Source organism: Topomyia yanbarensis, chromosome 2 (genome assembly GCF_030247195.1).
Source record: "Topomyia yanbarensis strain Yona2022 chromosome 2, ASM3024719v1, whole genome shotgun sequence".
NCBI lineage: Eukaryota > Metazoa > Arthropoda > Insecta > Diptera > Culicidae > Topomyia > Topomyia yanbarensis.
In genome coordinates, this window is record NC_080671.1 from 377,685,761 (window position 1) to 377,710,513 (window position 24,753).

The window sequence follows — 24,753 nt, forward strand, 5'->3', positions numbered from 1 at the left end:
GTAAGAATACTGCCTTTTGTTAAATACATTGAAGTTGTTTGCGTAGAATCATTCCTTTCTATTATATACGATTTGGTCGTTGTTGCTTATTCTGTTGGCAAAAGTGGTGATTTGACGATAAAGTTCAGAGACACGCTGCAATCTGATTTTCATAACTACACAGTGTTGTCTGAGCGAGAACCAAGGGAGCAACTTAACTACAACAGAACGTTGTACAGATCAGAACAAAATTTTCTAGAGGTGTCCAATTGATGTTATATTGTGAAGCTCGATCGTTACGACGTACATTTAATCTGTTACCGTGTATATCACGAGGATCTTAAATTTATTTCTCGATTGGATGTTCGAATGACATAGTTCAGCGCTTAATTGATTTTTCAAGGCAAATAGTTGGTTCTCATAGAAAAGAGGGACAAGTATGTCTTTGCCGTGAGACATGTTGCTAGACTTGAGCGATTCGTAGCAATGCTGCCTAAGCTCAACTCCTGCCAACAGAAGAAAAAAAAAGATTAGTCCGTAAGATTTTAAGCCTGTTACTAACGACCTTGACACTACTGGTTTTCCGATGTGTTTATTTCACATCCTTCCTGTCACTTGAGTACTATGGCTCTAAATTTTCAAAACTTTCCATAGTCAGTAATCTCTAGCTAATGGGATGTCGTTGAAAAATAAAAAAGGAAATCTGAGTACATATTAGTCGAAATAAAAAAGGAAAAAATTGTTAAATTATGCCTTTTTACTGGTAACGAAACGTATTTTTATTCGTAGAACCCTTTCCATTTCGTACAAGTATGGATGAATATTAAGTGCTGACATAATTTCGAAAGTTTTACTAAAAGCTAACTAAAATTGCTGTCGGTCGATGCTTGAACGTTTAATTTCAACGCCCCCCAACTTATACACTTCCAAGCTGACTGACATTTCACGCAAAATCGAATGCTTTCAGTTTAGAGAAAATAAAAATTAATTTTTCAAACAAAGTATTAATTTGTTATATGTGGACAGATTGCAGATTTCAGGCAGCAATTGGCAGCTTTTACATTTTAAAGCCTAGGTAAACTATGTGTGGTGCATTATGATTGAAAATCTTCCTTAGAGTAAGCGTAGAAAGAAAATTCGGTTTGCAATTGAAATTGAGCTTGAACCAAAATCACTATACGTAACCTTCTATCTGCGTAAGATTTGCATAGGGTAACTGTACCCTAATCCTTCTTAGCACCTGTATTCATCCCACCTCACAGGTATTAGGTTGAGCAGTGTCTGCTATCTCTATTCAACGCATTAGTTTAAATTGCAGGATGAATAAGGGTGCCTTGTACTTGGCTTTTCACTTAGGTTAAACGCGAATAATTTATATTTTCCAGGCCAGATTTTTCATTGTATTGCTTCTTAGGAACGAAGCAAAAATGTTGAAACTTAATTAAGAGCAATCCAGTGACAGTTAGCCGAGTTATCAACGAAATAGTGTGTCATCCTGACTAATGAGATGAATAAGATGAATTTCTAAAAGCCCGTAAATTTTTTATGCTGATCTAATGCTTATATAATGCCAAAAAAGGCTGTGTTTTTACAATGCACAGATTGACAGCCCGTGTTCTGCACAGGCGAAGTATGCATACTGTATACTAATAAATATGCATCCTGTATACTAATACTATCATGTAACACCAATGAAGAACTGTAAAATTTGGAAGCCCGCTATTGGCACTATGTATGCTGTTAGATAGCTTTAATTGGCTGACGTTTTTCCGTAATGTTTTCACAACAATTTACTATGTTTCGTTTTTTTGCATGATGAACGAAAAATTAAAATACTATTAGAACTGCAATTGGTCCTGTTCAATCGATGTATATTGGGAGCAATAGGCCACTTGTAAAAGTCGATTTCTCCATGCAAAATCCCATAAAAACTTTAAACCGGGGGCGTTTAAATATAGTTTAACGATCGAGCTTAGAATTTTCGCAATTGTTTTAGGAGCCAAATGGAACCCAGAAAGTTGCTCGGAGTAAATATTTTGTCATGTAACCGTGTCCCACTCTATTGCGCGTATGCCAGTGGTACCATCTTTGCATATGCGACCACAGCCCCGACTGAAAATGTAATTTAAATTACCGTTTAAGCGGCCGAAGAATAGGTTTTGAGTATTATCTCTGTTAGACTGTGTTAAAATGTAGCCATATATTAGCTTTAAATCTGCATATGATTTTTTTTATTTCGATTATAGAGGTTTTTTAAGGTCATTCGCCTCTTCGGGTTAGAAACATCTCTTATGAAAAATTTCTATCCCTATGTGCGGGGTCAGGACTTGAATCTAGGTGCGCTGCGTACAAGGCATTCGACTTACCAACTACGCTACGCCTACCGCCCCTTTTATGAATGTTAAGCCCTTTATGATTTATTGCTGAGAAAATGTCATAAAGGCGAAATATTGTATTATTACAGAGTAGCGATTGGCAGCCAGTTCTCTGCATTCTCTCTATTATAGAGCACCAATGGAGAATTGAAAGTCTGTTATCGACACTATTCATGCTTTTGGAGAGCTTCATTTTCCTCACTGATTTTGTAACGATTTATAATGTTTCCTTCATGTAAGATATACAAAAAGAGAGGAAAATGAAAATAAAGTCAGTCAAGTAAGAGAGTGAGCGATGAAATATAGCGTCGTTGATATTTAATATAAAGTACTTTTATGCAATGTTATTGATCGACACATTTATAAAGCACCTCCATCAGTTATGTAAAAAAATCGCCCAACATCTACACGATCTGGCAGAGAAGAGGTGTTAGATATAACTATCTGCTCTGACGATATTACGCATGAGTTGACAAACTGGGTCGTATTCAACGAGCTCGAACCGTCGTTGTCTGATCATAAGTATATCGTCCTGGATCATCCAAACGTCTCGCTAGATATCGTCACATGTTGTAATCCCAAATCCATGAACTAAGACCTCTATGAAGAGGGCTTCACGACTAGGTTTCATGGGTATCTTCCGACGATTGAATCTTCAAGTGACTTGGGTGAACAGAGGCTTGTCCGCTTCGAGTTTTGGGTGCTTCTGGAGGAACCCCTTGGTGAAATATCGAACTTATTCGACTCATAAAGTTATGTAGCTTGGAATCATTCATTCATAAAGGTGGCCGCGTTACTTATAAGGAGACAGAGTTTTAGACTGATCATTTGGACTTTCTTCCTTCTCAACACAGTGTAACGTTGAATTGAATGAAATATTGGGCGAGCACCAGTTACATGCAATGCAACTACCACCCTGTTACACAATGTTGCCTACAACATTTCGCAAAAGCAACCAAGCTTAGGGCTTTTCTCGATATTGGAGAGCTTTTGATAACGTTTCATTCGAATCCATTTTGGAAGCAGCACGTGGTCATGAGATACCTTTCTATATCACGAACTGGATACACGCTATGCTTAGCAACCGACATCTGTGCTCATTAGACTACCCACGAAAAAAACAAATTTTTGAAAACGCGATCGGCCTACCCTTGAGTCGATTCCTAGTCCCACCAGAAGTGTGTGCTCCAAATTTGAGCCAAATCGAACAACTTTAGCTACCGGACCAACGTGCTTGAAGTTTGTATGGGATTTTTCGACAATTTACGTGGTGATAATCTAGTGTATACAGTGCCACCTAGCGGCGAAAATGTGAGGAAGTGGGTTTTCTCCATGTCAATTCTCGAAAAATCACATACAAATTCTATGCACGTTGGTCCGGTAGCTAGACTTGTTCGATTTGGCTCAAATTTGGAGCGGACACTCCTGGTGGGACTATGAACTGACTCAGGGGTGGGCCGACGGGGGTCATTTCTTTCTGTCACTCTAGGGAGCACGTATCCGCTGGTTAATGCAAATCGAGCTGACATATCTAGCAACTAAGCAAACTAATTTCTTTGTTTGTTCAGTATTTATTTGACCAACTAGGGAACTAATCCGTAGGATATTTAATGTTCGTCGAAAATACGCATGGTTTTGTTTGGGTGGAATCATGGCTGCTGAATCACGTAAGATTCTCCATTCTAATTCAGATCAAAAAGAATATCAAAATAGCAACTGTTGATTGAGATACTACCAGTTGAAGTGAAAATCGCGTAACCTCGAGAAAATCGCGTAAAACAACGATTCAGGATAATCAGATTGAAGGCTAAAGTATTTCTGATATTGTTAGCTATGCTTTAAAAATCTGCTTCCAAGAGAATTTGATTTCTATAATTCTTATTCATTGTGTCGAGCAAACCTACTAAAATTGTGATGTTCTCTGTTGAAATTACTTGTTTTTGAGAAAAAGTTCAGTGATTTTAGATCATGTTTTTAATGCAGAGATCATGAAGATCTAATACTGCATATGTTCACTAATAGTGAGTTACATCTCATTGAAGTTTGTCTATCTTTCCTGTACTGTGATGACCAATTTCTTCGGACCGAAATCGTTATATACACTTTGACCGGAAATAACTACCACCTTGTTCAACCAATTGGATACATTTTCCACTAATAGAGAAGGAAATGTAAACATTATTCGAATCTACAAACAAGAGTACCGATTTCGCTTCAGTCTCATTCGTAGAAAATAGAGAACATATCAGATCATCTTTTCTTCTAATTTGTGCATTCTGCTAGAACCAGCGTCAGCCTTTTGCGTGTCTATAATCTCTCAATGCAATCTGGATGCCTGGAAGAACAGGAAACCCGCTAGAAAAGGACCATATTCGAAGATAAGAAACCGGTTGCAGGTGTATGTGACACGACATTAAATTATGTAGAGCTTCTGTTATTCCGCCAATAAACTATTTGAAGAGCGGCAAGGGACCATTCATAAATAACGTAACGCTTGTAGGGGGGGAATTGGTACGACAAATTGTGACATGTTGTGACATATGGGGGAGCATGAGTAAGCTAGAACGTCACGTAACATTTTCTTTACAGAAGAAAGAATTTTTTTTGAGGAATTTGTTACGTAATAGGGAAGGGGAGGGAATAAATAATTGTGTTACAATTTGTTGTATGGGGGGGGGGTTAATTTTAGCGTAACGTAATTTATGAATTGTCCCCAACCTGCAAGGAAGGTCCCACGTGAAGTGTCCCAGACCAAGCAAAAAAATAGTTTGTGATAATATCGCCATTGATATCCTAAAGTTACGAGTGTTTTCAAGTCACCATCCTTCGTCTGTTATCTATACGACTTAATTTTCCTTCCTACAGCAGCACATTGAGAGATCTTATATTTACCAAATCTAGTTTACGATTCAACAATCAACGCGGCATCGTTTCAACTCACCGCTCTGAGATTGCTCGAATGATGAGTCTATATGTACAGTGAAACGGACAACAGCCCGAAGACCTGTCTGTAAGCAAACCACTTCGGACGTATTTTCGTAGGTCTATATCATTAACCATAGAAGCGTTCAACCAATCAAACAAATTCTCACTCTCTCTCTCTCATTCGTACCTTCCGCTGCAGGAAACAACTTTTTGGCGCGGGCCATTAACCAGCTCCGCTAAGCCATTAGCGATTGGAGTCATTGTCAAACACTTGACCTCGGAGGCATTAGGATGTACCTATCCAAAAAGGACCCCAGGTTAGGCATCATTAGAGCGCGCAACTCATTTCCCAGAGGGAAGCGCGATATATTAGTTAATATTTTTTAGCCTCTGGTCCTACCAATCACTGATATACTAGTGAATGATCGGTGGTGTTGTGTCCTTCTCTAGCCGTTCGAAGACAGGGACAGTAAAATCGGCACACACACAAGCTCATGGGAAAGAGCGGTAATCAATTTTCACAGCAGGAATATAATCAAGAAGAATGGCCTTTTCGTTCGCTCTAATATCTTTTAGCAATTTGATTTATGACCGAGCTCCTTTTGTGACGTTAGTCGAATTGATACCCAAATGGCCAACGCCTTTGCTTCTTCGATTGAGGAATACTTAGTGAAGTGCCGAGCCAGGGCTCAAGGCTCAAGTTTTGCCATAGCCAGCCAGGAAAGAATGGGAAAGTAAGACAAAAATCTAATTTCAACACAAGTCCGTAAGCCTCGATTTTCGGACAACGACTACGGGGTACTAAAGCAATGATAATGACATTGGGCAGATCTTTTTAGGTAGAACTGTGGTGGAAGGAGGAAATGAGTCTTGAGACGTGCCAATTTGCCTTATTGAATGAAAATGTGCCAGTCATTGAGAGAGAAGATTATCATCCTACTCGTTCAGTAATAAGAGAGGGGGAATCCGAATCCATCGGGGCCTGTTGCGGAGGATTGGTCTAGGTCTTCCGGAAAGCTACCAGACGGAATCGGTTGGATAGTTGTTAACGAAATCTGATGGCAGTGGATCCATTATCATCGTATAGGCCCACGGTAGAGCGAAGGGAAAAAAGCAAAAGGTAATAAACGTCATTCAACGTATCAGACCGGTGTGTAATCAGGCGGATGATTTTTTAAAAACGATTTTATTGAATGCCTGAAAATTGAAGAATCGGAAATCCATTTTCAAGATTACACTTTGGCGCTCCTTCCCCGAAATGAAGACCGGCTCTGCCGGAGCCAGTGACGAGCAGATGCGAAAGCTTTTTTTTCGGGAACGAGACGGAGACGAAAAAATGATAAATGCTTTTTTAAAGTACCATAAAAGTCGTTCAAATATACTCTCCAAACTGCGTTGTGTATACACTCGCAGGCTTAGTTAAAGAGGTTTATGTTAAACATTTTTCAAGTGCTTCAAGGTAAGCTCGAACAGCTCGCTTCTTTTCCGATGGAATTTTTTCTCCTCGCCAAGCCAACCGCGCCACTGCCACCTAGCGAGGTGGTGTGAAAATTTACACCTTAACCCAAACGGACATCTGCGCTCGGTCGTTGAAGGAGTGGTGAACGTTACCGAGCATAACGCGGTCGTAACGCTTGTTTAACACTTGACACCTACCTTCGCCATTGGGCTGGAACTCGAACGAACGGCTCGCTGCCGGTGGCCATAGGTTCCGATGATGTGACACTGTTGTCGATGCGGACGAACCGATGCCAGCAGGTCCCATTAAACGACCATTGGCAGTGGGCCCCAACATGCCTTGGCACGGCACACTGCAAGAATAGAAAACAAAGGGAAGAGAAAAAAATTAGTAAATCATACGCCTCCTTGTTACGTCGATGTCACGTTCTTTCCCCGTTGTTAGTTCGGGCTTAAAACATTCTATTCTCTCGGCATTGTCGTCGTCGTCATTGTCAGTGTGAGCAGTACCAGCGCCAGTGGTGCGGTTTTATGGAGATAAGCTACGTGCAGAAGGTTTTGAACTTTCAACTGTTTCTGTTTTTTTTATTATTTTCAACGCTTCGTATCGTCTTGCCAGAGCTCAGAAGGATGTTGCGGGTTGCGGCTTTCTGACTCTTAGAACCATAGCTGTGTCCTATCCATCGTCCAAAGCAACAGTGATAAAAACAAGCCAACCGAGAAAACCGCGAGGGAAAAATGTGATAATTTTTAAATTCGCCCGACCCTCTCTGCCGCCCCCGTTAATGAGTCCTACCAGCCTCCGAAGTTGTGTAAACGAGTTAAATAATAATTCTCGGTGTAAATATTTGAATAAACAGCTGAAATGTTTGTTGAATGTTTGAATGCAGCAGTCGGATCGGACCGGTCGCGGTTTGTCGAATCGGGTTTAAATCATTTGCCGCGTGCAGAAACATGCAATTTGAAAATTACGATTGTTTACGTATAGGTACCTAGTCACAGTCGACTTTTTTTTTCTTCTGCGGGGGGAAGATAGGACAGTCAGCAAGCAGGCGTGCATAGCATCACCACACCACCGCAACCTTGTGTGTAATTACGATGCACGAGAGAGCTCTTTTGCTGGGCGTTGCTCGCGCTTATCCGCGGCTACAGTAATATTTCGTATAATTTATTCATTTCACATGAAGTGATTTTCGTCGAGCTCAGTCAGCACACACACCCTTTTCGATTGTCGGTCTGCTGGATTGGCAGGTGCCGTTATGTTGCTGGCGTTTGTTTCGAAAGTGAGAGGAATTGTTGCCGTCCGAACGAAACGAGCATGCATGAATGGCGTTTCGTAATGATTGGGAGCGAAGATGGTAACTGATATGTGGAATATTTTTTTTACTAAAGTAAAAATATTGGTGTGTCATGATGCTCCCTTCTTACCCGACGAATTGAATTTGTGGGTCATGATACGTTTTCAGGATTGATTTGGCGGAACAAAATCACTATTATGATCTACATTCCAATATCCGACTACAGCTACAAATGCCTTGCCAAATCGGATAAATAAATTGTAATATATTTTTGAGAAACTCACAAAGTTGCCGTGCTTGAGGTGAAAACCGTTAACTTTCAGTTAAAAGTTGGTCAATTAAACAGTTAAAAAGTTGCGCGAGTAAACCCCTCTTCCCGTCCGGGTTACTTTTCGGTCAAACGTGTCTGGCAAAATTCTCTCCAGTTTTTCGGCAGTCATAAAAAATGCTGGTGGTCTGGCAGGTAGAGCTCTTTCCTAATAATGTCTTTCGCGGGAAGTCGATAACAGACCCTTTCTTCGGATCTGCACACGCGCGGTTGTTTCTAAAGAGAGCTGCAATCATAAATTGAGCGGATGAGATGAAATATTTTGTGATCCTTTAGTCTTCAGCACTAACATGTCGTTGAAATAAAGCAAAAACATTAGCATTCCCAAGTAGCTTCCCTGGAGTTTTCCTGACGTAGAAGTAAATGTAGGTGGCTGATAATCTCCAACAATCAATCTGACAACAGATAATTCTCGATCTGTAAGCTAGGATCGCACCTGCAGAAACCGCCGTTGGTACCAAAACTCTCAATTTTTGCGATTGTTAGATCGCGGTTCACTCTATCAAAAGTGACAGATAGGTCGGTGTAAGTAGTATCAGTTTGAGGGCGACATTCCATGATCTCTGCCATGTTGATCATCGATTAGGCACCGTTTGTATTGAATCTGAATTGGTTACATAATCACCAATTTCTACGATATGATTTCTCTCTTATTTTTCTTTTTCAGGACTGGAAACATGTTCGCGGATTCTCAGCAAGGTGAAAAATGCCACTGGTACTGGTAAGAGATCACTCGACGGTAGTTTTTGCTAGCTCACAGATCGAGAATTATCTTTCTCGGTTGTCACGTTAGGAATAGCCCAGGGTAGCTACTTGCGACCGTTGATGTTTTTGCTTTACTTCAATATCGTGTACTTAGCGCAGAAGTGTTCTTAGAGATACCTGAAAATTGCGAAGAAGCAGAGGTACCAAAATGTCGGTGTTCCTTTTCAGAAACACCGAAGGAAGAGGGTTGAAGAATTGAAAGACAAATTAAACCGAAAATCACCGTTTCATCGACAGCGATAGCCCCCAGAGTTTGGAACCGGTTCGATTTATTCTTTCATTTTTTTTTCTGTTTTTAACTGGCAGAATTACAGCAGAATTCTAACAGTGTCGTTTTAAAAATACCTCTTTTTTGTTTGCCATGCCGGGCGTAGGGATTTCACGATCGCGTGTATCATCACGAAGGGCTCGAGCGATTGTACGTTAATGTGTTTGACCGCGTAGGCGTTTCTATGTCACGTGTGCTAATTTGTATGTAACTTCGCGTGTATTAATTCGATTTTATAATCGTGTGTCCATTCGCATATTCGCGTATGTTCTTGATGATTGCGCGGACCGTGAATTTGCTAGAGTAGAATGGGATCAAATAGGTATGGGGGTAGAATAGATATAGGGCATTATCTTTGCTATGTTATTGCAGAGGTCGTTCATGTTGTGTGAATTGGATACACGGTTGAGAACTGTCTTTTCGGCTGTTACTGTGGATCAGCTGTATTAGTTACGGCGCCATTTATGTTTTCGTGTGTTGTTCTGCGAAAACGCATTATCTTTTGTCCTCAGTGCAGTACCTTTAATCAATGTAAAAAATGTCAAGTGAGTTTTTTTTTCTTACGTAAAAATTAATGCTGTACACTAATTTTGTGTTGATTTTTCAATATTTTTGATTTTAAAGAAATACGGACATCAACATGAAACATACGCTTGGGGGAAACGATAGGTAAGCCGTTTGGGGACACTGTAGGTCACTACTATAATGTAAATTAAAATTATTTTGATAGGAACATTGAGCGTAATTTCTAGTGGAAAACACCCAGACGCTGTAAAGAGGACATAAATAACACAATTGCATCTGTTCAAGATGGCTCCAGTATTCGATCAGTCTCTAAAAAATTCATTGCTGCGTTCAAAACATTACGTGCTCGTGTGAAAGGAAAGTGCTTGTCATCAATGAAAGCGCGTTAGATATTTCGCGTGAGTTACCAATATAATAATTTAAGGTGTTGTTGAAGTAGACAATCGAAAAAAAAACATGATCGAAAAATAGAAGGAAAGGGAATCCATAAAAAAGCTCCGAAACGAAAATGTGATCGTCGCACAGCTATTCAGCAACCACTTGAGCCGGAATGCACAACTGCAATTCCACACTTTGGCGACGACGAGGACACCGAAGAAGTCATTCGTAAGTACATGTTTCTCAACATTTTTTTTTAAGATTTTCAGCCGCGGTTTCATGATTTTTCACATCATTTGCCACTTTCTTCAATAAAAGTTGAACCGTTGATTTTCTAGGTGTGTACATTGTTTCATTTAACTTCGAATAACTTCGAAACTTATGGTACCCCCAGATTCTAAAAACATAGAAAAAAGTACCTTCCTCTTATTAAATTTAACTTGAAAAATATTTAGCCATGCATAAAATCATTGCTGCCAAAACGTTGCCAGATTATAACCTTTCCAACGAGTGCTTGTTTGTCAAAATCAGTTCAAAAATACCATCGCATGAGCTCACCCAAAAAAACTGAGCTACTTGACCCCATTCTACTCTACTTAATTTTCAGTGTACGATTCAGGTGCCAGAAGAAAGTGAGCTTCTCCGTATCACTAGAGTTTCCGGTCATGCCGCCATGGAACGTCTAGTGGATATGAGCGTCATTTTTTTGATTGGTCCAAATGAAGGCATGGACCTAGGGTGCTAGGGTTGCAGAGAGAAGAGGCTTCCGGACGTGACCGATTCATGATCACGCGAACACGGGCGTTTGTAGGTTCACTCTTGAGACCGCGTTTGTCCATTTATAGGTGCTGAAACGTTCACTTAGTCACTGGGGGGGGGGGGGGGGGAGATTGTGGGCGTAGGTGTGCGTGGATGATCGTGAAGAGCTCGAGCGTTTGTATATTGACGTGTTTGTCGCTCGCGTTGGAGTGTATGTTGCTTCGCGTTCATGAATTCAATTTTCTAGCCGTGTAGACAAATTCGCGTGTTCTTGAATGATCGCTCGCGGACCCTGAATCTGATGTTTAATTTTTAGTGCATGATACAGATGTTAGAAAAGAATATGTTTCCCGATATCACTACAGTTTCCGATCATGTCGCCATGGAACGTGTTGTCTGGTGAATATGAGCGTTATTTTTTATTGAACCAACTGAAGGCATGGACCTAGGCTGCTAAGACTGAAACAAGAGATTTCCGGACGTGACCGAGGCATTATCGTGCGAACATGAGTGTTTGTAGGTTCCCGCTTCAGACGGCGTTTATGCGGTGTGTGTGGATGTTCACGAAGGTCTTAAACAGTTTTGAAGAGAGTAAGATTCCCCATATCTCTAGAGTCGCCGGTCTTGTCGCCATGGAACGTGTTATCTAGTGGATATTATCGACATTGTTTTTAATTGTTCCAACTGAAGGCATGAGTCTAGACTGTTAGGACAGAGGGTATCGACTTTCGGATGTGGCCGATTCATTATCGCGTTTAATTGCCGGGGGTTTTAATGTCGGCATGATCGCGAGCGTAAGTGTGTGTGTGGAGGATTGCAATTGCATGTTTGCGTTTGTGATCAGGTTTGTATTATCGCAAAGGCCAAGAGCGTTTGTACATTTGGAATGAGAGAGATTGACGTGTATATGAGAGAATATGCAGTTGATTGTGTTAGTATGAATCTAATTTAAGATATAGTAATAAAAGGAAAAATAACATCCCGGATACAGAAAAAAGATGCAAAGAGATTAAATAGAAGCGCATAAATTGACCAATATTTTTGTTATACATGAGTAGTGGAAAAGCAGTTTGTTAGATGTACAACAAAAACAGACTAATAAAGTAGAAGAAAAGAACACATATAATATGCAATCAAACTACTTCCACTCGTCTAAATACTAGCAAATTATATTTATTTACCACCAACTATAATTGCGTTCTGTTAGAATTGTATCATGCTATGCTGACCGGAAATGGATGATTAACGTGTGTTAGTAAATTAATCGTACCCTAATTTATTCAATCCAATCTTTCCGAATGAACTGAATCGAATGCTCGAATTGAGCTCCGGAAAAAAGAGACCAACAAATTCTAGAAAGAGTTACCCACTATTCTATCATATACGCCAGTTCTGCATCATCTACTTGATTCAGTTGTCATAAATACTCAGACGAACACCTGCACAGATAGACATACGACGTGCACATAACAATTGTACACTAATACTAAAACTATAATCATTACTACACTAACACTAATAGCTTTCTATCTGTACATTTCTTTAATTAGCCTGTGCACGATGACAAAGACGACCGATAAATGGACACACAATGACTCCCACTGGTGAGCCGTGTCCACCAACACTGCCATTAAGCTGTGGAACAATGCCTGCAAACACAGCCCACCTCAAAAGTCAATCCACGCCGACCCGCCAGTCGGACTCGCCAGTGTACACAGGCTAATGGTTGATCGTTAGTTTTGGTTGGTGCAGAGTAAGAAAAAACCCAACACATAAAAAGGCCCATTAGCCCTCTCGGTCTCCTCGATGCACCACTATCGAGGCGTAATGCAATCTTAAAGCAATTGTCTATCAGAGGTTCTTTAGCACTGATGCACGAAATATGCTTGATGATGTTTGCAATACCGTCAAACCCATCAAGCTAGGGTAGGGTAAGCTAAGATCAATCATGATTTCGCAAAAAAAACATGTTCGTGGGAATCGACTATTGATTCTCTCCTCATGTTCAGTTAGACGCCATGCAAAACTAACTCAGACTTCATTGAAAGCTTAATAATTTCTTCCAGGGAAGTTTAATCGATTTGCATTTATCGATAAAGTTCCTTATTTTCACTTTCAGTGATAAACTGATACATACAGTGCCACCTAGCGGCAAAAATTCAAGTTATGAGGCTTTCTACCTGGAAATTGTCGAAAAAGTTCACACAAACTTCGAACACGTTGCTTTGGTAGATAGACTTGTCCGATTTAGCTCAAATTTGGTGTGGACACTCTTGGTGGGACTAGGAATCGGTTCAGAGGTGACCCGATAGGGGTCATTTTTCTTGTCACTCTAATACACATGCTATACCACTTCTAAAGCATCTAAGCTCTTAGGATTTTAAGATACTAAGAACGGTTTGAAATTTGTATAAATCATGTCATCTAATTTAAAAAAAAAATTATGCTGATTCAGAAAAGAGAACATTCTTTATTCTAGACTATCTTTGTTAAATATTCCTCCAAAAAGATGAAAATTTTACTCCGTAGCTTCAATATTCTTGCCAACCAAGATATTTTTGAATACTTTTACCCTAGCGAAGTAACGTCTCATTTGGAAATTTCTTTTTTTTCATCGCAAGCGAAAACTCCCACCCTTGCTTCAAACATTGTCAATCGCAGTAACGCAAAGTGACAAACGTTTTGTACCGCTCATGAGGCGCAAAATAATCCAATAAAAACTTATGGAAAACGCTTGAAACCCCCTCCTGTCGGTACCACTACTCTGCGAACCTTTAGCCTGCAATCCAATTAACATTGGAAAGCTTCTGCCGCTATCATATCCCCAGAATCGAAGTTAAGATCCGCCGGATCCCGGTCATTTCCGTATTTCATGTTTTAATCACATTCTCCGTTGCCGGCGGTAGTTGGCAAGCAATCTAGATCTGCTGCCATCACCGAGAGCCAATTTTCAACTTTTAATCGCAGCAAAATAGCGAATTACAAACTCTGCTAAATGGAAAACAAACTTGGGGTTCCTCTTTGCATTGTTTTGCTCGGTATCGCCGCCCCCCTCTCTTTCCTTTCGACCGCCATCAACAGCCTAGCGAAGAGGTCCGATCAGTGTGCGCACTGAATGCAGTCAATTATCTTAATCTAAAATCGCCAGAAGCGCACACCGAACCGAGCATTGGCCCCGGACCGGAACAATGCACTTCTACGAAAAAGGACTGCACACGTTCATTTCGTGACGTCGTTTAACCTCCAACTGGCAAGCAAAACCCCCATCACGCTGGCGGACCGCGGAGCCTCTTGGCGCACAGGATGAAACCATGTGTATAACCTCGAAAAATTCAATTCTAAACCCCCGTATTTTTTCTTCTCAGGCTGCCCCCGGGCTTCGGTATTATCTAGCTTGATCAATCGGCGCCACACACTGGCACACTCCATACAGTGTGTATTTAAAACACAACCCAGAAACTAAAGGTACAGGCGAGAGAGCAGGCGAGCTCTCGTTGTTTGTTCCATTGTTAGCGACTGTGCGCGGCTGTGTTGGTGTGCAGAGTTAAATTTAGCATAATTGTGAATGGTTAGCGCTGAAATTTATGTTTACTTTCTCCTGCTGTGGTCGGAATGGTACTTTTGTGTGGAAAGTGGTGCACATTTTCGTCTGAAGAAAGATTGCGGAATCGTTTGAAAACCACAATGAAACTAGTTAAAGCGAGATCCAATCTTGCTCGAGAAACTCGGGTGTGTGTGTGTGGTTGACAATTAACAAAGGTTGAAAATTTCCTATTCTGCTACACAGGCTGTATCTATAATAGTATCACTGCGGTTTTCTTTAATTTAAATCACGTAAATATTTTGTACTGCAGCTTCAAATTGCTTGCTGAATAATTTTTGCGCCTTATCTTGCCCCACAACTTTGTTCAAATTTGTCGTTGCCATGCGTATCATCATAACACGGCTGGATGAATTGAACATGGTTTCGCATAACCTGCTGCCACAATCAGTAGAGATGTGAGCAGAACGAAAAAAAGCAGCACCCTACTTGAGATTCTCCCCGAATCGGGGACGGAACAAAATCAACAGTCTATTTCTCTAGCTAGTTTTCGGACCAAACAGAACCAAAAAAAATCCACATAATGAGATGCAAATGAAGACAACACACACCGCCATTCCGTTGCGTTCGTTGCTCACCTGCTCGACTCTTCGACTTTGAGCAGTTGAACCAGTGCAAAAAAGCACACGCACGTATGCAAATTAGCCTCCGCCTCGCATACGAATTTACTCTCAGCGCCTAGTTTTACGTGGCAGTCCAACACGGTATAACTCTTGCGTTAATTAGAATTAACACAGAGTATCGTGTACTTGCAATTAAAATTGAAACAAATTCTTCTCCGTCTATTTTGCGCACTCTACCGTACCGCGCCGTGCAGAGCCCGTAGCTGACACCAGCTCAACAACGGGAAGAGCTTAGCAGCGTAGTAGTGATGGGTCTTGGGCTGCATCGTGACGCGTGTAGACGATTGAGCGGTAGATGGCGCTCGGATAAAGAGAGAAAAACATTTAGCGTTTCGTTTTCTTGACAACTTTTCGAGCAAGCCATTCATGAAATTGCGATTAAAAACAATCGTTGGCGGTCATTGGTGCCGCTGCGGTTTAACCCACAAAACGCAATTAAATTAAAGGAAAACAAGCCTCAGAACCGTTATTGCCACTGTCTGTGCAAATAATGATGATATGATTATGGTGCTCCTCGTATGCCGCCTCTCGAGTTCCCACATGTTCCGGAGTGTTCCAAGTTAACCCATTTGGTGTTGGTATCCGTCTGCCTCAACAACCAGGACGGCGCTTTTGGGATAGTAATTATTATTTATTTACGCATTTATGAACGGGGACGAAGGTATGGCCACGAGGTGGCAGGGTACAATGCACTTGGTTCGGCAACAGCAATACAGTAGCACAGCAGATAGTCGATTGGTTTGAGGTGGGATAATTGAGAGCTGGAAAACCGAAAAACGAGGAGCACATTTTTTATCATTACGTGTGGCGAGCATTGCCGGCCGGCCGGCCATCCACCAGACCTCCCCAAGAAGCAAACTCGATCTGGGTGTTTTCTTTTTTTTCTCTCTCTGTTGTGCCTCTTACTCTGGGTTCAATGGTATTTTTGAGCACACGTCATGGATTTCAATATGCTTTACATATGAATGGTGATTCCCCTGGACTCCCGGCCACTCACTCCGCCCCACGGGAGGAAAGACGGCGCGAAGCTGGAAGTGATTTGCAACAGATGGTGCCGGTTGAGTCGTTCGACGAAGTTCCCACTAAAAGAGAGGTGTACATTATGACTTTATCGAGACCGGGTTGTGCGTGTGTGTGTGTGTATATGTACTAGAGCCGTCCCGTGTAGTAGAGTACGCAAAATAAACGTGTCAATTACGAGTTTTGTTTTATTGTGACCAGTGCATGAACAAATCAGGATGTCGGCTATGTCGGGGACGGGAGGGATTCGAAATCGCAATGCTCCCAGTTAGAAGCTAGTAGAGTATTTGATAAATGTTGGTTTTTTGTCTGGTTTTGAATCCAATCGGACACAAAAACTTTCTATGTTTGTGGATTAGGCTATATTTCAAAATACGCAACGGCTATTACTCAATTTTATGATTTTAATCTACGATGAAATGCACTAATTGAAGTTTTTATGGATTTATTTAATTTTCGGTGTACCAAAATCCAGAATTGTTTTCTTGGGGATCTGCTATTTGGATTTGTTCCGCGGCTTTGTTGTAAAAGCTGATAAAAATTTCCTCAGTTTCACATAGTAAAACATCCTCCGAGGACCGAAAAAACAGACCGTTCCAGAAAATGGAAGCGTTTAATATGTTCCAATAAAATTCATATTTAACTTCATTAATCATTGCCGTTCAGAACTTCAATCCAACTTCTGGTCTCGTATAGAGCAGAAGCTAAAAATCGCTCCCAGTAAAGTAATCAACTAATTTTTCCTACCGCATTTTGTTACTTACTCACTGCACAAACAGTACAGCATCGTTACCTAAAACTGTGAAGTAAAGTTAGTCGGTTGCAGAAAATAACGTTTTGCAGCTTTACTATGGGACATAACGTAGATTCACTTTAACAGAACACGCCTTTCAGCTACAGTCTATAAGCTGGAACTGCTAGTAAAGGTGACCTACATAAAACAACACCACGTGAAAACCTGTGTATTGATAACGATTACAAGTTTAAACCAGGAAGAAAACTTCTTTGCTAAGAACAACATGCAACACGACGTCGAATACAATATAAGAACCGTGTACGTGAACGATGTTAAAAATGATGTTCGTATTTACGATGTAGAGCACTTCATTAGAATACACTAAAAAAATTCTGTCGAAATACTCCAGTTAACCCTATCTGGAAATCGGTCCACAAAACTAATCGAGTCTTAATCGGTTGTGTCATTGGAACCGCGATTTCTGAAGAAGCCTGTCGGAATTATGGCTCATTTTCTGGCTGACTTTACTGGGACGGAGAAGGGGAATCAGTTGCGATTGACACTTGGAGAAACTTTTTCCCCGGTATTTCCAACGGCATTTGTCTTGTGAGAATGCGTGCGATCAAACCTATTGCTTCTCATATTGAATACAAATCACCTGGTGAAAGCGTAACGTATAATCACACAACGCTGGCTACATACCTCGGGCAGACGTTTACATGTTAGTTCTGTAATCAGACGACCCACTAAAGAAAAACATGCGCCGAAGCAGTTAACGTAAACTTGTTCATTTTGATCAACCATCGACACCTGTTGTCAAAACATAATCATGTCAACCAGGGGCGGTCATAGCGTAGCTAGTAAATCAAATGACTAAGATGCAGTTCACTTGGATTCGGTTCCCAACCCTGCACATAGGGTTAGAGATTTTAAACCCTAAAGAGAAACGTATGACCCTAAGGTTAAAACCTTAATAATCAAAAATAAAAAAGTTTATTCAAGAGCCGATGCGTTTTGTAATCTAGAAACCAACATCCGGTACTAAAAATACGAAATTATTCTTAATTGTTTGGATTGCGTCTAGTATCTCCAAACTAACATCCACAACAACTAACCAAAGAAGATTTACAACAGCGACCGGTAATATTTCACCGCCCCGAAAAAGGATCCAAACACGCAACTGCGTAAAAAAAAACTCGACAGATAGTTAATGTTTTTTTTTACTTTGGCATACATTAGGGTTTTTTTACACGAAGAAGGAGTACCGTATAAAAAACCTCGTTTATTGTAGAATCCATTTAAAAAATTACGTTAAATTGAATGCAAAAGATTGATTTTAGGAAAATTGATGATATTTTTTTTTTTTTTATTCAATTCGTTTATTTGATAGGCACAAATGCGTTAGCTTGGCGGTGCCAAATTCTTTTGTTTTTACATTTTGGATATCTTAAAACTAGGAGGTTACAATGTTGAAATATTTTTTTTATACAAGAAAAAAAAAATGTTTACAGCTATCTTAAGACTAGAAATAAGATTCAATATACAAGAGAGGGTCAAAAGATTTTTTTATGAAAAATTTTAAAACAAGGGATTCAGTTTGATATACAAGAGGGGGAGTAATAGTATTTTACGAAATATTTTACAGTTATCTTAAAACTAACAAAAGGTGGAACAAATATTTATGAGAAATTTCACAGATATCTTAAAACTAGGGATACAATTCTATTTACAAGATGGAGGACAAGAGTTTCAATAAAGAGTAAAAATTACAGCTATCTTAAAACTAGGAATACAGAAATCAAATTTGATTTTTTAACGAAGACTTATGCTTGGTCAAGATATTTCAGAGGGGGGCCTATTTCCACATCAGTGTAGCAGCAGGTGTATCGAGGACAGGGGAGAGAAGACGTATATGGTGACAGGGAAAGAAGAGCAAAACTTGCAACAATCGCGCAAACGGGAGATCAGCGAAACAAATTTGCGCCTCAGTCTAGTAAGTCGTCGAGTACCGGGTTGGCGGATGGTATTATTCGGACCCGCGGGGAATCCTTAAAAAGTCATCGGACATCAAGTCGCTCTCGCTTCAGTTTCCTTCTATGCAGGCGTAGTGGTAAAGGCGACGGCGGTTACATAGTGGCACTCTGCAGCTGATCGGTTCCACAAGCAAGAGGAAATTTCTAAAAACAAGAAATAAAAGAGAGGGGCTAAATTGGGATATTTATCGTTTTAATGAAATTGTAAATAAGGGACATATAGGGGAGATCGCGATTTGCTAGCATATCCCGGACTGGGACATTGGGTGGTCTACCTCGGGCCCGAAGGGAATCCTTTAACAGAGACCTGGCGTCACAATACTCGGCACAAACCCAGACAACGTGGTCGATGTCGTGATAACCCTCGTCACAAGCGCACAGACTACTCTCCGCAAGCCCAATACGCCGCAAATGTGCATGCAACGTGTAGTGGTTAGACATGAGCCGGGACATTACACGAATAAAATCCCGACCCACATCCATCCCCCTGAACCAAGGCTTCGTTGATACCTTCGGGATAATGGAATGTAGCCATCGTCCAAGTTCACCATTGCTCCATGAGGTTTGCCAACTGTTGAGTGTCCTCTGACGACAAATACTAAAAAATTCGTTGAAGCAGATTGGTCTTTCGTATATGTCACCATTTAATGCGCCCACCTTTGCTAATGAGTCGGCCTTTTCATTGCCCGGGATAGAGCAATGAGAGGGGACCCAAACAAAGGTAATCTGGTAAGATTTTTCAGATAACGTATACAAGGACTCCCGTATCTTCCCCAGAAAATACGGGAATTGTTTTTTGGGCTTCATCGCACGAAGAGCCTCGATAGAGCTGAGGCTGTCCGAGATGATGAAGTAGTGATCTGTGGGCAGAGTGTCGATGATCCCAAGGGTGTACTGAATAGCAGCTAATTCTGCGACGTAAACTGAAGCGGGATCATTGAGCTTGAATGAAGCGGTGATAGTATTATTGAAGATACCGAAGCCAGTGGACCCATCGAGATTCGATCCGTCAGTGTAGAACATTTTGTCACAGTCGACTTCACGGAATTTATTATAAAATATATTGGGGATCACTTGTGGGAGTATATGGTCCGGTATTCCACGAATCTCTTCCTTCATGGATGTGTCGAAGAATACAGTAGAATCAGAAGTATCTAGAAAACGGGCATGGTTGGGATTATACGAAGAAGGATTGATGCTCTGTGCCATGTAGTCGAAGTACAAGGACATAAAACGGGTTTGAGAATTAAGCTCGACGAGTCTTTCGAAGTTTTCAATCACCAACGGGTTCAAGATATCGCATCGAATGAGCAATCGATATGAGAGTTCCCAAAATCGATTTTTCAACGGGAGAACGCCCGACAGCACTTCGAGACTCATCGTATGGGTCGACTGCATGCACCCTAAGGCGATACGTAAACAACGATACTGAATTCTTTCGAGTTTGATGAAATGTATGTTCGCCGCGGAGCGAAAGCAGAAGCATCCGTATTCCATTACCGACAGTATCGTTGTTTGATACAACCTAATTAGGTCTCCTGGGTGGGCACCCCACCATGTTCCAGTTATTGTCCGGAGAAAATTGATCCTTTGTTGGCATTTTTGTTTCAGATACCTAATGTGACATCCCCAGGTACCTTTCGAGTCGAACCAGACCCCGAGATATTTAAATGTGAAGACCTGATTGATCGTTACACCCATGAGTAGAAGCTGGAGTTGCGCCGGCTCACGCTTCCTAGAAAAGACGACCAGCTCAGTTTTCTCCGTGGAGAACTCGATACCCAGCTGAAGAGCCCAAGCAGACAAATTGTCCAAAGTATCTTGTAATGGTTCTTGCAAATCGGCAGCTTTGGGCCCTGTAACAGAGACCACCCCGTCGTCTGCAAGTTGCCTTAGCGTGCATGAATTGGCAAGACAATCGTCAATGTCATTCACGTAAAAATTGTAGAGTAGGGGACTTAGACATGAGCCCTGGGGAAGACCCATGTACCTAAATCGCGATGTTGTTAAGTCGCCATGCGAAAAATGCATATGCTTCTCAGACAACAGGTTTAGCAAAAAGTTATTTAAAATCGGCGAAAGACCATGCTGATGCAGCTTCTCTGAAAGAACATTGATAGAAACTGAGTCAAAAGCCCCCTTAATATCCAAGAAGACTGATGCCATCTGCTCTTTGTTAGCATAGGCCATTTGGATTTCTGTAGAAAGCAACGCAAGACAATCGTTCGTCCCTTTGCCTTTGCGGAAGCCAAATTGTGTATCTGACAGTAAGCCATTTGCTTCGACCCAATTGTCGAGGCGAAACAAGATCATTTTCTCGAACAACTTCCGGATACAGGAAAGCATTGCAATCGGTCGGTACGAGTTGTGGTCGGAGGCTGGTTTTCCCGGTTTTGCGATGGCGATGACCTTCACTTGCCTCCAGTCGTGAGGAACAATGTTACCCTCAAGGAACTTGTTAAATAAATTCAGCAAACGCCTTTTAGCAGAATCAGGCAGATTCTTCAACAAGTTGAATTTGATTCTGTCTAACCCCGGGGCGTTATTGTTGCACGATAAGAGGGCAAGTGAGAACTCCACCATCGAAAACGGTGTTTCGTTCGCGGTATCGTGAGGAGACGCGGCGTGGTATGTTTTCTGTACCGGGACAGAGTCTGGACAGATCTTCTTGGCGAAGGCGAATATCCAGCGGTTTGAATATTCCACGTTCTCGTTAATACTATTTCGGTTACGCATACGTCGAGCCGTACCCCAAAGAGTGCTCATCGCTGTTTCTCTCGTTAACCCGTCGACGAACCGGCGCCAATAACTGCGTTTCTTGGCTTTCATCAAACACTTCATTCGCTTTTCTAGCGACGCGTACTGTCGATAGCTATCGGGTAACCCGTCGTCCCGAAAGGTTTTATACGCAGTAGACTTTTCCGCGTACAGTTCTGAGCACTCTTTGTCCCACCACAGGGTGGGAGATCGTCCGTGGGTGTTCGCGCCCGGTACTGGTTTAGTCTGAGCTTGATTCGCACTGTCGAGAATCAAGCCAGCCAAAAACCTGTACTCTTCCTCCGGAGGAAGTTCTTGAATGGATTCGATTTTAGCGGATATCGCGGTCGCGTAACTCTTCCAATCAATGTTCCGTGTGAGGTCATATGAGACATTGATTGTTTCTGATGGTCTTGAACCGTTGGCAATTGAAATTACGATAGGCAAATGGTCGCTACCGTGGGGATCAGGGATCACCTTCCACGTGCAATCTAACTGTAGCGAAGTCGAGCATAGAGATAAATCCAACGCGCTTGCGCGTGTTGGTGGTGTAGGAATCCGTGTCATTTCTCCCGTGTTTAAGATGGTCATGTTGAAATTGTCGCAAAGATCTTGGATTAATGTTGATCTATTATCATCATGAAGACAGCCCCATACCGTACCGTGCGAGTTAAAGTCTCCCAGAACTAGCCGCGGTGCCGGTAAGGATTCCGTGATATTACAAAGCGTTCGGTTCCCTACCGACGCTCTAGGGGGAATGTAGATGGAAGCAATGCTAAGGTATTTGCTTTTGATCCTTATTTCACAAGCGACAACTTCAATGCCTGGTGTCGAAGGGAGGTTAATTCGGTTGAAAGAATAGCACTTTTTAATCCCCAAAAGTACTCCTCCATAGGGGTCTTCTCGATCCAGACGAATTATATTAAAGTCGTGGAAGTTGAGATTTATATCGGAAGTTAACCAAGTTTCACATAATGCGAAAACATCACATTTTAAACTATTTAGTAAAAATTTAAAGGAATCAATTTTCGGGAGGATACTTCTGCTGTTCCACTGTAGAACAGTGATCGAATCAGTGACCTCGTTCGATGACTTAGCCATCGAAGGATACGATCGCTGCAAGGAGGGGCCATTTAGTAGTCAACTGCTTCAAAAATGTTTGCACTATAGGGAGAAAACGTATCAGAAGGCTTTTAAGAGGATCGGTAACATTGAAAGCTGTGAAAATTAAGTCCACGATGTCAGAAAATTTCATTAGTCCATTACTGGACTGAGTGTCTGTTTGAAAAAGAGGGACACTTGGGGTTTCTGGTGTCCCTGGAAGTGGTGGGTACTCCTTGTTTGAATTAAAATTTCCAAATCCAGGAGCAGATTGCTTTGGCATTAGTGCGGCACTTCCGTTGGATTTATTAGATGTGGTTGGCGCACTCTCAGAGGAGGACACCTTGGGACCCTTACGGGGCAGTCTAGGGGAGGCAGGATTTCTCCGCTTCCTGGACTCCCCCGGGTTAACAAAAGATGTTCCCTCTTGTGGATTATCAGATTCTTGCTCAACAGGAGCCAAAAGAGCAAAGGAGTTTTCGGAAAGGACAGATGGCGAAGCATTCTTTAACATTTCTGCATAAGAGCGCTTCGAGCGTTCCTTGAGGGAGCGCTTAATTTTATCCCCGCGCTGTTTGTACGCAGGGCATGATTTAAGAGCATGCGGAGGGCCCCCGCAGTAAACACACTTTTCAGTGTCTTTGTCACAAGAGTCATCCTCATGCTCTCCACCGCACTTTCCACATCGTTTTTTATTGCCACAAAAGGTGGCTGTGTGGCCCAACTGTTTGCAGTTGCTGCAGTTCATTACCCGCGGTACAAACAGGCGTACAGGCAGGCGAACCCTATCCAGAAGGACATAGTTTGGAAGAGACGATCCGGCGAAAGTCACCCGAAGCGAGGCTGATGGTATATAGGATTCTTTATCTCCAGCGAGCGTGTGCAATTTCTTGCAGTCTAATATTTTCACCGGCTTTAGTAGGGGGTTTTTAAAACAGCCAGCCCCATACTTCAGCACGTCCTCGCATGTCAAACTCGCCTCGGTTATGACCCCGTCGACCTCTACATCTACACACGGTACATACACCCTATAATGCTGCGTAAAGCGGGTACAGGAAGCAATCCCGTTTGCCTGTGCGAGGTCGCTAACAACAATTTTTAACTTATTCGCGCGAACCTTTGTAATCTGGGTCACGGCCGAGTAATGCTCTGTCAGATCACGTGATATTTTCAAAATATCAAATGATTTATTGGTGGTCCGGAAATAAACCACAAATGGCCCAGTCGAGTTCTCTGGGTATGCTTTTAGGCGAGGGGGTTTGGTAGGAGGCTTATCAGGGGATGTTTCATCATCCATATTATCATCGGTGGGCTGACCGTCGAGGGACATTTTAGCGCGAGATCAGCACTTCGCGCAAAGAACGATAAAAGAGCAGTAACGGAATGTATCAAGGGCAAAACAGAAAATAATGGTAGAAGGGAAACAGGTACTTATCTTTTCGATGCCGATGACCTTTGCTGGGACTGGCTGACAATACCAGCACGACACACTTTGTTTTTGAAACAAAGGCCTAGCAATCACAACTGGCTTTGACACTGCACTGAGCACTGGACACAATAAAAACTGAGCCGGGGAAGGCAACTGCAAAAGCACTAGCACACGTCTTATCCGAGCGCAAGTCGAACAACGAATGATGAAATTGATGATATTGGTTTTTGCAATTAACACTGTTTTAGCAACAACAGTCCATTAGAGTACAAAACACTTAAACGATTTTTGAATAAGATTTTTTTTTGTACGGATTTTCAGTATGTGCTTGTCGAGTAGACGCCAAATATCTATATCTGACAACATTTTCAAAGCCATGATAGCGACTTCTGATT

General features: G+C 41.7%; 1 protein-coding gene across 9 annotated transcripts in view; it reads right to left on the reverse strand.

The window, feature by feature from the left end:
- LOC131684642 (protein winged eye) overlaps window positions 1–24,753 on the reverse strand; it is a 233,135-nt gene that overhangs the window by 137,364 nt on the left and 71,018 nt on the right. For all 9 annotated transcript variants that reach the window (XM_058967679.1, XM_058967687.1, XM_058967685.1 and 6 more), the window contains one exon: window positions 6,936–7,090. In XM_058967679.1, the coding sequence (XP_058823662.1) occupies window positions 6,936–7,074 (139 nt within the window). In that variant the 5' untranslated portion in view covers window positions 7,075–7,090. The remainder of the gene's footprint in view (window positions 1–6,935; window positions 7,091–24,753) is intronic.